Source organism: Giraffa tippelskirchi, chromosome 6, assembly GCF_054371585.1.
Source record: "Giraffa tippelskirchi isolate mGirTip1 chromosome 6, T2T-mGirTip1v1.2.pri, whole genome shotgun sequence".
Classification (NCBI taxonomy): Eukaryota; Metazoa; Chordata; class Mammalia; order Artiodactyla; family Giraffidae; genus Giraffa; species Giraffa tippelskirchi.
The window spans coordinates 118,117,760-118,134,151 of NC_137280.1; the positions used below are offsets into that span (position 1 = coordinate 118,117,760).

The 16,392-nt window shown below is 43.7% G+C and overlaps 1 protein-coding gene and 1 long non-coding RNA gene across 13 annotated transcripts in view; one reads left to right on the forward strand and one right to left on the reverse strand.

Annotated features, from left to right (window-relative positions):
• LOC145510723 (uncharacterized) overlaps positions 1 to 9,979 on the forward strand; it is a 69,320-nt gene extending 59,341 nt beyond the window's left edge. The window contains exons 8-10 of the long non-coding RNA XR_014057235.1: positions 2,888 to 3,101; positions 5,023 to 5,448; positions 6,840 to 9,979. This is a non-coding gene — a long non-coding RNA (uncharacterized LOC145510723). The remainder of the gene's footprint in view (positions 1 to 2,887; positions 3,102 to 5,022; positions 5,449 to 6,839) is intronic.
• The window catches only part of FSTL4 (follistatin like 4), a 695,167-nt gene that overhangs the window by 7,819 nt on the left and 670,956 nt on the right, over positions 1 to 16,392 (reverse strand). For 7 of the 12 annotated variants that reach the window (XM_081502827.1, XM_081502826.1, XM_081502825.1 and 4 more), the window contains 3 exons: positions 15,876 to 15,994; positions 10,816 to 10,965; positions 2,528 to 2,635 (listed from right to left, as the gene is read on the reverse strand). In XM_081502827.1, coding sequence (XP_081358953.1) covers positions 2,528 to 2,635; positions 10,816 to 10,965; positions 15,876 to 15,994 — 377 coding nt within the window. The remainder of the gene's footprint in view (positions 1 to 2,527; positions 2,636 to 10,815; positions 10,966 to 15,875; positions 15,995 to 16,392) is intronic. The other 5 variants (XM_081502830.1, XM_081502828.1, XM_081502831.1 and 2 more) reach the window with 1 other exon arrangement.

The following is a 16,392-nucleotide window of genomic DNA, read 5'->3' on the forward strand; positions in this document are numbered from 1 at the left end:
TTTTGCAAAATTTGTTAAAATTTTGTGATTACTGATACATGTTTATGTGGACAAGTGAAAAAATTCTATTTGGCAGAGGAAAGGTTTTTTTATATATTATGAAACTGAGTTCCTTATTCATATTATTCACTTTTCCCACATTATTATATTGTCTCCTTGTTATGTACAATTTAAGTGCATTTTAAATCAAGTTCTTGTATTTTTAATCACTCTTGTGACATGTATTTAGTTGTTTGCTATCTGTTGGCTGTTTGTCTTCACATGTCTCTCCTTATGCTATTTAGTGCTTGTAACCTTAAATTTGACCTTGTCTGACATTAATATTACACTCAAACATCTTTTCATCCGCCTATCATCACTTTTTATGCCTCTTATAAACAAATTATAGCTAGTTTTCTCTACCTCTCTTCCTTCCAAACCCAATCTCATCATTTCTGCTTTTAATAAGAGAAATCAGCTTGTCACATTTGGAATAATTAGATAGTTAACTATTTCAACTATTAATTTCAAAGAGCATTTTCTATATTCTCTCTTATCCCCATAAGATGACATGTTGGAATATTTTTTACTCCCTTCTCTTTCCTCCACTCCCTATCTTTACTTTTAACAAAATAATTTACCATCTTTAGAGTCTGGTGTCCAAATATCTCTTTCAGTGCATCTCTCCTAATTCAAATGCCCTTATTTAGCACTTACTATACATTAGTCTTTCCCCATCCATCTTGTTTCAATTTTGGACCTTCCTCTCTAGATTTCTTACTTACTCTTGTCTCCTCTTTATCTCCCTCCATCTCGATGTCTCTGATCTGGCTCACCTGCTACTTTTCTGCTGTCTTTTGTGATATGCTCAGGTCTTGCTTTTGTCCTGACAGGTAAATGATAGCTTGGATATCAACCCTTTTCTCTTAGTAGCACGTGGACACAATGCCACAGTCTTGACTGTTGCAGGTGAGAAATCTAATTGTTCTTCTATAGGTGACTTGTTCTTTCTGCCTTGAAATATTTTTTCTTTATTTTCAGAAGTCCCGAGTTTTACCAGAAAGAGCAGAGATGTGTTCTTTCTCATCATGTTAACCTGTATCACTTTCAATCTACAAGATGTACTTTTTTAAATTGGAAATTTTATTCCAAATTTAATGTTTGACTCCATTGCAACTATTACTTTTTCTAAACTTCTTTTGAGACTTCATATCTTAATCTTATATTTGTTCTGTGATTTGAGGATTTTCTTGCTCTTTATCTTTCAGGCTACTAATTTGAGTCTCAGTAGAAACCATGCATTTTTCAACTCATCTCCTGCAGTTTTAAATTAGGTAATCAATCATTTTTGTTAATTTTTAGTTCTAGAAAAATATTTTCTGGTGGCCCCTCCCTTCGAATTTCCTTACCTGTTTTCTTAGGGCTGCCAGAGAAACCAATTTTCTGAGCTTGTACTCTGTTCTGAGTGACCTTATTCTGATTCCCAGGTCCTCTAATGAATTATTACTATTTGTCATCAGCTTGCTAGGGCCCAGGACGTGTTGATGGCGTCCACTGAGGGGTAGTAGTCTTGGTGTGTAGGAGATGGAGTAGTGTCCTTCCCCTGGCCCAGGAGGGTGGCCAGTCCCCAGGAGGAAGCTTCTGTAGACTGGGTGTCCCCTGGCCTCTTACCAGTCTCGGGAAAAAGGTGAACTTGGTTCCATCTGCAGCCCTTCTCAACTGGGGTTCTGAGAGAGAATAAATCCTAATATCCTGAGGAATCCATTGTATGCGCTGAGTTAACTTCTGGGCATCTAGAATGGTTCTATGTACCATCATTGTGAGAATTGAGGGAACAGGTATTTAAATCACCTTTTATAGGGCTTAATCCTCTCATGTATCTCGGTGAGAAAGGTTGAGCCAGACACACTCAACACAGGTTGGTGTTGACCTCCCCTGACTGGTGGAAGAAGGGATCCCACAGATGTGCTAGGCCCAAGCTCTTCCCAAGGAGGAGTCAGTACAGTGCAGTGGCTGAACTGCAGGGCTGAACGTATACCTAGGTTAGAGCAGGGGCTAATTACTGAAACTTCCTGTGCCCCAGCACCACATGAGCACTCAGTAATGTGCTTTCATTTATGAACATAATTGCTACTGCTTTTCCTTCTTTTCCTTCTGCTTCCTTACTGTCTGGTGCCTGCTTTGGCAGTATTCTGCAGCCCAATGTGGAGAAAGCCCTGGCTCCCTTCTTGCTGGTTGGAGTCCAGAGGTTCATTCCTGCTTGGCCCCAGGAGCTCCTGGCTGAGAAGAGACAAGTGTTTGGGGGCTGGGCTAGGTGGGGCCCAAGAGCCACCTTCTGGTTGTCATGACATTAGAATACCATCCACCATCAGTGTTATTGTCTTTAGCAGCAGGCCTGGCGGATGATACCCTGCTACTTGCCTGTAAGGGGCGTGGTCCTGAGGATGTTTCCTACTCTCTTTCATGCACATACTTTGGATAAATGTGATTAGCTGGGGAGAGAGTCCTTTCTTGCAGGTGGGTGTTGTCCTCCATGTACCCAACATACCTGGAGGCTTGGTTGGGACTTGTGCACATTCCCCCAGCTCAGGACCCACACTTGGTCATGTGATTTGTCATAAGACAGCTTAGCCGGCAGAGGATCGACACCTATGGACTTAAAAAAAAAAAAAGTAGCGACAAGTTGATCATTGTTGTTGCAGAAAGTGATTCTTTTCTAGGCCACTCTATCCAGCCTAGCAGCCTGGATAATGAGCCCATTTGGGAACCCAGGGCAGAAACCTCTGTGGGTTTGTCTTCAGAGGCATAAAATTGGTTGTTAGTAATGTTTTCCTTTCTTGCAAGTTTTACTTGAAGAAGACCCATACCATCTTGGCAAAAACATAAACACAGGTTTTTTTTTTTCCAGTTTTCCACTCACGAGTCAGCTTCAGGACCCTCCCATCACTTCTCCTGTAAGCCTTGGAGGCCTCCTGAACCCTCAGCATCCTTCCCAAGCTCTTCCGCCTGCATCATCTGAGACTGACTTGGAAAACGTCCATTATCACACGTCCTTTAACTTTGTGCAGACTGTCTTGCACATCACCCACCTGGAACCTCCGGGACTTGGACTGTAGCATCAGGTGAGTCTTTGTCTACTGCTGTAACTGAAACTGCTATTTTCTGAGAATAGAGCTTCCTCAGTGGCTCTGAGACTTCCTCAGTCACCTGGAGACTGTATTATACTTCTCTTAATGTAGTTTCTAAGTTCTAAAACACTGTTTGTGATGCCGCTGTGACCCCTGCTCTTTTTGGCACTGACCTAGCCACTCTCTTTGTTTGCTAAAGATCCCTAGTTTGGAGCCTTCATTCAAAGCCCTGCTTTCTTAGTTCCTTCTTGGTTTCAGTGATCTTTTCCTCTTCCCTACTGCAGCCACCGTAACTTATTCCTTGTCAACAAATTTCTGAAATTTCAATTTTAGTCCACCATATTCTAGCCTTTCTGATCTAGTCGGGGGGCATCTTTGTCCCCACTGGTTAAAACTTTTCTCAAGAAATGTCTATGGAGTCCCTGAAACCATTTAATTGTCTTCACCACTCTACTGAACTGTTATAGAGCTTAATGTCAAATTGAGATCACTTTTTGATCCTCCTCTAACTTGAATTTTTGGCATGGTTAACCATTCCCTTCTGGAAATATTTTCTTTCCTCAGCCTCCCACCTCCCTGGCTTCCCTTCCTCATCCTGACTTCTAAATGTAGGCATGTACCACATCTTCATCTTTGACCTTCTCTCTATCTACCTCCTTTCCCTGGATGAGCTCACTCAGCACATGGCTTCAAATAACCCACTGTACTCTAGAATTCATTCCTCTGTTGATGACCACAACTTTATACAAACCTAAACTCTTGATTTTGCCCATCCCCGTTGACATCTATTTCTTCTCCAGTCACCCCCATCTTTGCAGTCTACTTTAACTTTCTTGCTCAGATTAAAACCCGCTCTATCCTGAAGTCCTAAGTAGAGTTGTTTCTATTTTCCTACCTTCATATACCCCAGGTCCATTGTTCATGCTTCCAGCTGCTGCTCATTGTTCTTCTCTTCTGCCAGCTTTCTAGGCCTTTCCCTTCATTTACCAAAGGCTTCAGGATCCAGCGGCCTTCTTCTCCCCAGAGCTTCTTAACTCAACCAGTCATGATACCATCCTGACTCTCTAGATTCTTGTACTTTTTCTCTCTCTTTTAAAAACCCTCTTGATTACACATGCTCTTCCAGCTACCTTATTTGTCCACCCTCTTCACAAACCTCCCTGAAGTTTGGACTGCAGGCACTATCTCTCCTTTCTGCCTAACCTTTTCCAATCATAGTTCATATTCTGACTGAGGTAGTGTGGAGCAGGAGATTGAAAACCTAACCCCCCAAATCTCTTAAATTCAGAACAGAGCTTTCCACAGCCTCTATAGGCTAAGGAAGGGAAAAGGTCCTGAAGAACAAACCAGGCTCTCAGTGTGAGGACTGGAAGGGTGACCTACTAGGAGTAAATCAATCACAGGCTGACTAAGCTTTATAAAAGCTGCAACTCAGCCTTGACTCAACAGTACCTGATTAGAGGGATTCATTCTCTACTCTCTCTTCCTAGCAGAGAAAAGGATAAACCCTCCTCAGTGGATGACAGCCATATCAAGTCTCTACAATGTTATATGGAAGGTTTGCCATTCAAAAAAAAATGACTAGGCACTTCAAGATACAGCTTATATGATTGAAAATCATATAAAAATATAAGAAAATTATGTGCATATTATTATATATATGTGTGTATGTAAATGGAATTAAGCAGAAATTCTAAAGTGAAAAAAATGCAAAACCTGAAATTAAGATCTCAATAAATAGATTTTGTTAAATATACCTTAGACAGGGTAGAAGACAGGTCTAGTAAAGTGAAAAACAACTGATGCTCACACTCAAATTGAACTACAAAGAGACAAAAAAGGATGGAAAATATGAAAAGAGTGAAAGAGATGTGTGGGACACAATGGAAAGGTCTGTTTTTTTTTTTTCTTTCAGAGTTCTCAAAGAAGAGGTGAGAAAGAATGAGGCCTCAGAATATTTGAAGAAACAATGGTTAAGAATTTTCCAATCTGATGAAAAATATTAAAGACCAAAGAAAGAGAAAATCTAGAAAGCAGCCAGAGAGAAAAAAGGGATACATCATCTTCAAAAGCGAGACAGTAAAACTTGACGGTTGACCTGTTAACAAAACCAGTGGAAGATTGAAATGGCATCTTAAAGTCAAAAGAATATAACTGCCAATGTAGCATTCTGTATCCAGTGAAAACATCCTTTACAAATCAAGGGGCACTTTTCAAACAAAGAAGAACGATGAGAAGCTGTCGTCAGCAGACCTGCACTAAAGGAACCTGCTCAGTCAGAATGAAATTGACCCCAGACAGAACACTGGGCTTCAGGAACGAATAAAGAGCAGTGGAAAAGGTAAATACACGTGCGAATATAAATGACAATAATAGTCATGTTTTGCGGGATTAAATTATATGTAGAAATTAATTCATTCCTACTATAGTGCCAAAGGCAGGACGGGGGTTAGAAGAGTCTTCTAAGGTTCTCTCATTATTAGGCGATGAAAGTCAAAGTTGCTCAGTCATGTCCGAATACAGGAAGGGGTGGCCTTTCCCATCTCCAGGGGATCTTCCTGACCCAGGGATCGAACCTAGGTCTTCCGCACTGCAGGCGGATTCTTTACCAGCTGAGCTATCAGGGAAGCCCATTATTAGGCAAATGAAGTAATAACTTGTATGAGACTGTATTGAGGTAAAGAGTGTGTTGTAATCTCTAGGGTGGTCATAATAATAGCAGTGATCAAAGAATGCATGGACAACAAGTTACTAGAGGGAGAAATAGAATAATAAAAATGTTTGACTAATCCAGAAAAAAAACGAGAAAGGAGGCAAAAACAACATAAACAGGTAGGTCAAATAAAAAAACAGAAAGATGGTAGGCATAACCATATACTTAAATATACAGGGATCAAATGATTATTAAACTAGATAAAAGCCAAAATCCAAATACGTTAGCTTTATAAAAGATCACCTTTTAAATACATGACATAGATTGAAAGTGAAAGAATGGAAAAATTATACCATGGTAACACTAATCAAAGTAAAGCTGATTTAGCTACACTGTCAGACAAAAATAGACTTTCAGGCAAGAAGCTTTACCAGAGATAAATAGGGATATTTTGAAAGAAGTCTTCCACTCAGGAAGTTATTACAATTTTAAAGCAAAAATGGATGGACCTTGATAAATTTACAATCATAGGGGAAGATTTCAACGTACCTCTCAGCTGCTAGTTGAGTAAGTAAACAAAAGTCACTTAGAATATTTGAATAATACAACGATCCAACTTGACACACACACACACACTTAAAAACATTAGAAAACACATGCTTTTAAAGTACACACAGAGCATTTGCCAGAGTAGGTTAGCTTGATTATAAAGCAAGCTTCAGTAGATTTCAAAGGATTGAAATTATTCAGAGTATTTTCTCTAGCCAGGGAAATCAATAGAAAAAGATAGCTAGAAAATCTCCTGTCATGTTTGCCAGGAGAAACCACAACCAAAACCCTGTTTTTATGTAACTTTCTCCTAACAGTGAGCAACCTGCACAGCTGAGCATTCCTGGGAAAAAAAATACAACCCTCGTCACTGGTTTGACTTTAAATTTGCACCCCTCATCCTTAAGTGGACCTTCACCACAGCCCTGCGGTCCTATCACATTTCCCTGGTCAATTTAATCTCACATCCCACTTTCACCTCTTTCCTTAGACTTCCAGCCTTGGTGATAATTTTCCTTCTTATTTCAAAGGCAACCAGAAGAGAAGGTCACCCAGGTACCACGAACTGTATCACCTATTTGCACCTGTGCCTGAATACTTCCTGTTTCTTCCTGCTCTGATGAGTGAACGTGCTTTTATCTTAGGCTGGTGTATCTGCTCGTGTGTCCTGGATTCCACTGCCTACTTCAGTTATGCAGAAGAAAGGGAAGAACTGCAGAAGTTTTCCCCATTAGCATACAAATGCTGGAATGTCATCTGGTCTAAAAGTTTTTTCAACATCCTCTGCCAGCACCGCCTCATTTGTCTACTTTTACTCACATTTCAGCAAAGCCCCTCAAAATGGTTGTCTGTATTCACCATCTCTACTCCCTCTGATTCTGACTTGAACTCACCCCGCTCAGGCTTGCATTCTGCCATTATCGTCCTGTTTGTTCCTGCCAAGGTGATCCATGTGATACTGAATCCAAGGTTAGTTCTCAGTCTTCATAACATACAAATACTTTCAGCAACCTTTGACACCATTGGCCACTGCTGCTGCTGCTGCTAAGTCGCTTCAGTCGTGTCCGACTCTGTGCGACCCCATAGACGGCAGCCCACCAGGCTCTGCCATCCCTGGGATTCTCCAGGCAAGAATACTGGAGTGGGTTGCCATTTCCTTCTCCAGTGCACGAACAGGAAAAGTGAAAGTGAAGTCTCTCAGTCATGTCTGACTCTTAGCGACCCCATGGACTACAGCCTACCAGGCTCCTCCGTCCATGGGATTTTCCAGGCAAGAGTACTGGAGTGGGGTGCCATTGCCTTCTCCGCATTGGCCACTAACTCTCCCTTAAAATACTCTTCTCTTGGCTTCTGGAAAACCACCCTCTCCTCATTTTCTTCTTACCTTTCAGGTTACTCCTCCTTGGCCTCCTCTGTTGGCTCTCTCTCATTCCTGATCTTTAAGTGCTGGAGTACTTCAGGGCTCCAACAGTGACCTCTTCTCTCTATATATATCCCTCCACGATCTCCTCCAGGTCACTGGATTTAACAAATTCACGTGGTGATGATGCCTACCTTCATATCTCCAGCCTAGACCTCTCCTTTGACTCCAGACCTATTTATGCAACCTATTACGTGACATCTTTAAAGATATAGATTATGTATATAATAGCAGCTTAAACTTAATCTAAAGCTGAATTACTAATTTCCCCCTGTATCTGCTTCATCCCCTTCCTTGCTCAAAGCCTCTATCAGAATGCATTACTTTCCTACTGCTGTAGCAACAGTGCCACTAACTTGGTGGCTTAAAACAACACAAATTTATTCCCCATATTTACAGTTCCTGAGGCCAGAAATCCAAAATTAATTTCACTGGCAGGAGAAATACATCTGCACGGTAGTGCTCTCTCTAGAGGCTCTAGGGGAGAATGTATTTCCTTGTCTTTTCCAGCCGCCAGAGCTGCATTTGGCTTATGGCCTCTCCCTCCAATCTTAAAGCCAGCAGTGTAGCAAACTTGCTTTAGTCCTTAAACTGTCTCCTTCTTCTATGTTGTCACATCCTCTCTCTTACGAGGATACTTGTGCTTGCACGTGGGGCTCACCCAGATAATTAAGGATAATTCCCTTTAAATTCCATTTAAAAATCCTTATTTTGAACAAAATCTTTAGAATTGTATGCAAACACAAAAGACCCTGAATAGCCAAAGAAATCTTAAAGAAAATGGAGCTGGAGGAATCAGGGTCCCTGACTCTGGACTATACTACAAAGCTATAAAACAGTATGCTACTGGCACAAAAACAAATATAGATGAATGGAACAGGTTAAAAACCCCAAAAATAAACCCATGCATCTATTGTCACCTAATCTTTGACAAAGGAAGAATATACAATGGAGAGAAGACAGTCTCTTCAATAAGTGGCGCTGGCAAAACCGGACCAAAGGAATGAAATTAGAACATTAACACCATACACAAAAATAAACTCAAAATGGATTACAGACCCAAATGTATGATTGGATACTATAAAACTCTTAGAGGAAAACATAGACAGAATACTCTGACATGAACGGCAGCAAGATCTTTTTTGATCCACCTCCTAGAGTAATGAAAATAAAAACAAACAAATGAGACCTAATTAAACTCAAAAGGTTTTGCACAACAAAGAAAACCATGAAAAAATGAAAAGACAACCCACAGAATGGGAGAAAATATTTACAAATAAAGCAACCAACAAGGGATTAATCTAAAAAATATACAAAGAGCTCATGCAGCTCAATATCAAACAAAAGCAAACTCAATCAAAAAATAGGCAGGAGACCTAAATAGACATTTCTTCAAAGAAGACATACAGATGGCCAAGAAGCACATGAAAAGATCAACATCAGTAATTATTAGACAAATGTAAATCAAAACTACAGTGAGGTCTCACACTAGTCAAAATGGCCATCATCAATAAATCTACAAACAATAAATGCTGAAGAGGGTGTGAAGAAAAGGGAACCTTCTTGCACCTTTGGTGGGGATGTAAATTAGTATAACCACTATGGAGAACAGTATGGAGGTTCCTTAAAAAACTAAATACAGAACTACCCTATGACCCAGCAATCCCACCCCTGAGCAAGTATCTGGAGAAAACCATAATTTGAAAAGATACATACACTCAACATTCATTGTAGCATTACTTACAATAGCCAAGACATGGAAACAGCCTAAATGTCCAAAATGTATGTATGATGGAATATTAGTCATAAAAAAGAATGAAATAATGCCATTTGCAGCAACATTGATGGACCTGGAGATTATTATACTAAGTAAGTCAGAGAAAGACAAATATGATATTGCTTATATGTGGAATCTAAAATAATAATGCAAATGAACTTGTTACAAAACAGAAATAGAATTCACAGATGTAGAAAACAAACTATGGTTACTGACGGGGAAAAGAGAGGTGGGGTAAACTGGGAGACTGGGATTTAAGAGTATTAACTATATATAAAATAGATAACTAATAAGATCCTACTGTATAGCACAGGCAACTCTACTCAATACTCTGTATGATCTCTATGGGAAAAGAATCTTAAAAAAAAAAAAAGTGGATATACCTGTATGTATAACTGATTCACTTTGCTGTATACCTGAAACTAACACAACATTGTAAACCAACTATAGTCCAATAAAAAGTATTAAAAATCCTTAATCACACCTGTGAATTCCCTTTTGCCATATAAGGTGATATTCTTTGGTTCTGGGGATGAGGGTGTGGATATCTTAAGAGCCATTATTCCACCCACCACACATAGTATATGGCATTATCATTCTACCATTGCTTAAATTATTATTATTCCTTTCTCTCAAACCTTACATTCAAATGAGCAGAAAATCTTTGCATTTCGCATTTAAAATATAGCCAGACTTTGATAACTTCTTACTGCCTCCACTGCTCTCATTCTCTCTTGCCTAGATTATTTCAGTGACCACATCTCTGTTCAATCTTCCAATCTGAGCAGCAGATTGACTCTTTAGAGATGTCAGATTATGTCACTCCCCTGATTAAAAGCTTTGAACGGTTTTCTATCTCACCGGCCTTAGTTTATCTCTGTCTTTGCCGCATCCCACCCTCCTCTGCCATGGTCATGCTCCAAAGCTCCAAACTCAGATCTCAGATTCTGTTTACCTCCAGAGGGAGGGCCACTTAAAAACAGTCTTTCAGTTCCTCTGTCCCTTTCAACCTGTAAATAGCTCTTAGCATCTGTAGCTCCCTAAAATTCTAAATGATGGTCTCTTTCCCCAACTAGAATATAATTTCTGGGACCTATTCATTCACGGCTATTTGTCCAAGCACCTAGACCAAAGTTTGGCACACAGTAGGCAATACAAGCTTAATGAAAAATGCACATGAATCTTCTCTGCATCCTTCCACTAGCCTGACCACCTCTCCTAGGAGCTGGGAAGTGTGCAGAGAGCAAAGAAGGATGTGGCAGGCTGTGCCCCAGAGCTGGAAGCTTCCCCCTCCCTCAGAGAGACATACCTGAAGGACTTTCTGAGCCTGCACGTCGACCACGAGGACTCTGCTCAGTGTAGGCTGGGCCACGTAGATGTAGCGGTGCCTGACATTCACTGCTGAGGCCCACTGGCAGGGCTGGGTGGCATCCTCGTCCTTTTGAGGACATATTTCTTCCTGTAAAGGAGACAGGCTGCCATAAGTCTTCTTAATCCCCTGTTCCCCTGCCATCGCTGGGTTCCCCTCCCTTCACCCTCCCCTCTTCCTTTCTTCCTCTCTCCGAATTCTTCGCACCTGCAGCATCTGAGGGAGCACAGCACGCACAGCTTCTCGCACCACCGTGCATGGAGCTTTTCACTCCACCTTCCGTTCATCTTTCACCTTCCCCTGCTCCTCCTGAGGCTGTAACTCCCTAAAGGCCAGCAGCTGAGAGGTCCGTGTGCTTCCACTCTTGAGAGTGGCCTTCTCTGTCTCCTCATCCCCCTCCATCGCACACAACTCTGTCAGTGACCAGACTCCTGCAGGAGTCACCTACACACACTCTCAGCTTCCTTACCTCCCACACGCTCCTTAGTCTTCTGGCACTAGTCCTCCGCACAGAGCTGGCGGTGTTCTCACTGAACTCCCGGCCGACTTCTCAGTTATATTCAAGCCTCGCCATTATCTTATTTGAACTTGGGGTATCATCTGACACTGTGTTGACTGTTCCTTGGTTCTTTTCCCTCCACCCTCCCCAGTGTCTGACCCTTCTCTGTTGCTCAGTCTACTCTGTTTGCTGATCTCTGCTGCTGCTAAGTCGCTTCAGTCATGTCCGACTCTGCGCAACCCCATAGTTGGCAGCCCACTAGGCTCCGCCGTCCCTGGGATTCTCCAGGCAAGAACACTGGAGTGGGTTGCCATTTCCTTCTCCAATGCATGAAAGTGAAAAGTGAAAGTGAAGTCGCTCAGTCGTGTCCGACTCTTAGCGACCCCATAGACTGCAGCCTACCAGGCTCCTCTGTCCTTGGGATTTTCCAGGCAAGAGAACTGGAGTGGGGTGCCATCGCCTTCTCCTTTGCTGATCTCTAGATGCCCAGAATGCTCAGGGGGTCACTACTGGATGACTTCTCTAAAATCCACTACCTTTGCTAATCATTGTTAATCCACATCTATGACTTTAAATACAGTCTACATGCTAACAACTCCCAAATTTGTATCTTTAGCTCAGCCCTCTTCTCTGAACTCCAGACTTAGCTACTTTCCTAAGTAGCTATTTTATTTACATCTCAAATTTGTAAGTCCAAAATCAACTCTCAGTTTTGCCTCCCAGTCTTGCTCATTTCCCTTGTTTTACTTCCTAGACAGAATCTTTGAAGGCATCTTTGACTCTGCTTTCTCTCTCTACACCCCTAGCCTTCATCCAATGAATAAAAATCATTTCAATTTTACCTTCAAGAACATATTCAGAGTTAAACTTTCTGACAGCTTCCACCTCTGTCACCTTGACTCAAGCCACATCTGTCCCTTGAGTGACTGCTACAGCATCCACACTGTGCTCCTTGATTCCACCCTGGCCTCCCCCGACAGATTCTTGTCTCACTAACCACAGGGATCCCTGTGAAATACAAGTCAGCTCAACGCATTCCACCACAAAAACACTCTTTCTTGCTCAGAACAGGGTCCAAGTCTTTCCCGAAGCCAACAAGGCCCTGAACATTCTAGTTCCTGGGAGTCCTCTGACCTGTCTCTAGTTTTTCCTCCCTTTCCCACCCATCCTGTGCACGCACGTGCTGGCATCTTCTCTACTCATGCTGAACTCCTGCACCAGGGCCCGGGCGCTGCTCAACTGGTTTTCCCAGATGTCTACCTGGTTTATTTCATGTCCTTCAGGTGACATGTCAGCCCACGTGTCGCCTTCTTGAGATGCCCTCTCTAGCCTCACCAAGCTTAGCGCCCTGGCACCAACCCTCCCTCACCTTGCTACACTTCTCACTTCCCACTTGACCTTCTTCCTTTATTTGTCTACCTACATTTAGTCTCTCCTTTTTCACTAGATCGTAAGCTCCTTGAGAGCAAGCTCTTTGCTGGGCTCACTGCTTTATTCTTAGCACCTAGTGAAGTGCCTGACACAGAATTGGTGCTTGAAATATATAATAACATAATGCAATATAAATAAAGAATAAATGAGAGAAAAAGGACCTTCTTTTTCCTTGTCTTTTGTGATATACATTCTCATGTCCTCGTGACTCTTCCCCAGTGCTGTCTCAACCTTTGTGACAGCCCCAGGGCTCTGTGCTAGGTGCCCAGCTCCAGTCACTCACACGCGCCCGTGGTGATCCTGTCTCCTGGCTTGGCTCTCATCAGCCCTCACATGCTGAGGTTCCCAGATCTGTGTCTTTAGCTCAGAACCATCCTCCCCAGTTCTCACATGGGTTCTCCTACCGTCAGCTCATTCCCAACCGTCCACATGTGAGCTGGGCTTTGCCGCCATCCCTGCTCCTCCTCTGGGTCCTCCTTAGCATCTAGGCAGCTGAGTCCAAAGCAGGAACACCATTCTGGATGCTTCCTTCTCCCACACAACTCACTGTGAATTATAGTCCCCGAGGACTACAGAGATTGCCTCCTAAATCTCGGAGTTCTATGTTCTAGCTTGAGCCCAGTTTCTTTCCTAAACAGCTGCAATAGCTTTGAAGCAAGTCTTTCTCCTTTTACAATTCACTCTCTGTCATCATATTTAATCCTTACATGCCTGTGTGCTAAGTTGCTTTAGTCATGTCTGACTCTGAAACCCTATGGACATAGCCGGCCAGGCTCCTCTGTCCATGGGATTCTCCAGGCTGGAGTGGGTCACCATGCCCTTCTTCAGGGAATCTTCCTGACCCAGGGATTGAACCCACGTCTCTTATGCCCTCTTGCATTGGCAGGTGGGTTCTTTCCCACTAGCGCCACCTGGGAAGCCCTTAATCCTCACAATAATCTTAATTTACCTATGAGAAAAGACAGAGGCTTAGAGGGGTTAAACACTTCTTTAGCCACTTGGCCTGCTGAGTGATGGAGGTGGGCTCTGATATCACTTGTGCAGATCCTGCTCTACAGCCTGTGCCCTGACCTGCTAACCCTGCAGCATCCTGCTGGGCAAAGTGGACTCTCATCCAGCAGAGAGGCCAGAGATGAGAAGCACCAACTGCCTACTCACCTAGAACATGAGAAAGAGGGTCAGCTCATCGTAACTCTCCTGGGAGGTTCTGGCCATTTTCTAGGTGAGCAAACTGTTATTTGGGACTGTTCCATAGCTCACAGAGGTTTGAGTTGCCTGAAATGCCTACAGGACCTCTCTTACTGTGTATGTTCTAGTTTCTTAGGAAAATTGAGCCCTGCTTAGGATTTGAGAGATTTCCCCTGCAAGCTACAGGTTAGGTTATTGCAAATATATGAGAAGTTAGTGTCAATGTGATGGGTTGCAATTATTCAAACATAACTGCTAGAAATTGACTAGGACCACTCTTACTAGGGGGCTGGTGGTGGTTCAGTGGTAAAGAATCTGCTGCCTATGCAGGAGCCACAGGTTTGATCCCTGGGTCAGGAAGATCCCCTGGAGAAGGAAAGGGCAACCCATTCCAGTAGTCTTGCCTGGGGAATCCCATGGACAGAGGAGCCTGGCAGGCTACAGTCTGTGGGTTGCAAAGAGTTGGACACGACTTAGTGACTAAACAACAACTCTTTCTAGATGGTTTCATGGCTATCACATAGAGGGAAAACTTATCAGAGGTTAAGACTTCAAAACATGATTAATTCAAATGAAATAGTCTGGAAAAGAGCTGTTGCCAAGCTGCAAATATAAGAAACACAACACTCTGAAATACACCACCGGCCAGCATAGCAATGCGACAAACTTGTTTTAGGAACTTGTCTGGGCCAAGCCCACTTGCTACATGAGCTCCAAGCCCATCACTGTGGCCCAGTGTATCCACTGTATGTCTTTGAGTAGAGGACTCATGGGGGCTCTTAGATGACTCTTGGTTTAATGCCATACTTCTACCCTCAAAAAGCCAGGGATTAGCTAGGTCAGACCTCTAGTAAGAATCCACCAATGCAAGGCCAAGTGGGACACCAGTGGAAGGGACAGAACCGAGGGGTGGGAGGCAGAGCCCTGAGGATGCCTCCTGACAGCTGGGTCTGGGGGGCTGCCTGCAGTCATCTCTTCTGCCTCTGCCCCCTGCATGTCACACTGCCACTTTCTACCTGGCCTCTGAATTGTCCATAGCAGCTCTGAGGCTCAGGCCATTCACATGTTTCATGCTCTCTCCCCTGTTCCCTGGGGACCACTGAAGGCCTCCAAAGCCCAAAAATCGACTACTAAATGTTTCCCATTCTCACCACCACTGGTTTAACCCAGGTCCCCATCCTCTCCTGTATAATCACAACAGCCTCTTCACCCACTTCTGTGCTTCTAGTGCAGCCCTCCTGATCATCACCTTCCGTGAGGCCCTGCACATGTTCCAAAGCACCTTAATGCTGGCCATCCTTCGCTTGAAGTCCTTCGGTGCTTCCCCTTAGGACTCATCAGCCCTGACCCTTACCTACCATCATCCTCAATCTTAGGCCCTTCTCATATCCATCTGTCTTCCAGGCATATAGAATATTTGTGGTTCCCTGAACATGACCTGATGTTTTATGCTCCTGTGCTCCACGTTCATGACGTTTCCTCTGGACACTCATCACCAATTCCTACCTGTTCTTCACAACTGAGCCGAGGCATCACCTGCCCCCAGAGCCTTCTCTGACTTTGCCCCTGGAGAGACCTCTCTCATTGTTGCCATGTACCTTACACATACTTCTAGCAGCACCTGTTTGGAAGCTGTCCACTAACGCTACTGTCTCTGTCATTTGATTGTGAACTTGTGGAGGCCAGGAACCCATCTGTCCTCCTGGGGCCTCCCTTCAGGCTCCGTGCATGGAAGTGGCCACTGGAGGAAGGCATCTGGAACCACATTATGTACAGCAAATGGAATTCAAGAAGCCCAGTGGCACACACGGTGAAAGGCTGTTGTGTGATGTTGTTGGGATGTTGTGTGTGATGTGGAGTGTCCCAGGTGCCAGACACTTACGTAGCTCATGAAGATCTTCTCCGTGGGCTTGAGGTGCCTCTGGATCTCACAGTCCACCGGGTGCAGGACGATTATGCCATCATCAGAGAAGACGTAGAACATGTTTCCCACACTGAGGCCTGTGAGGAGCAACCACAGCCATGGTTATGCCCTTCCTAGCAGCTGGTCCCCAGGCAGGCTCACAGGCCACGTTGGGCACAGATGAAACCGGCAGCCTGGCTGTGTCGGGTACAGGCAGAGAGTGCAAGGTCTGGTCCAGGAGGGGCGAGGCGAGATGAGCAGGCAGCGCGTGGGGGGCAAGTGCCTGAGGGCTGTGAATCAATCAACATGTACACGACGGCCCTCCAACCCCCAGGCTGTCTTCCCAGACATGCACACCTGCCCCAGGTCATCCACAGCTGGCTGTCAACACAAGTTTTCACATAAAGGACAGCTCTGACTGTGATATACATTTGACCTTTCCTTAGGGCTTCCCTGGTAGCTCAGCTGGTAAAGAATCCGCCTGCAATGCAGGAGA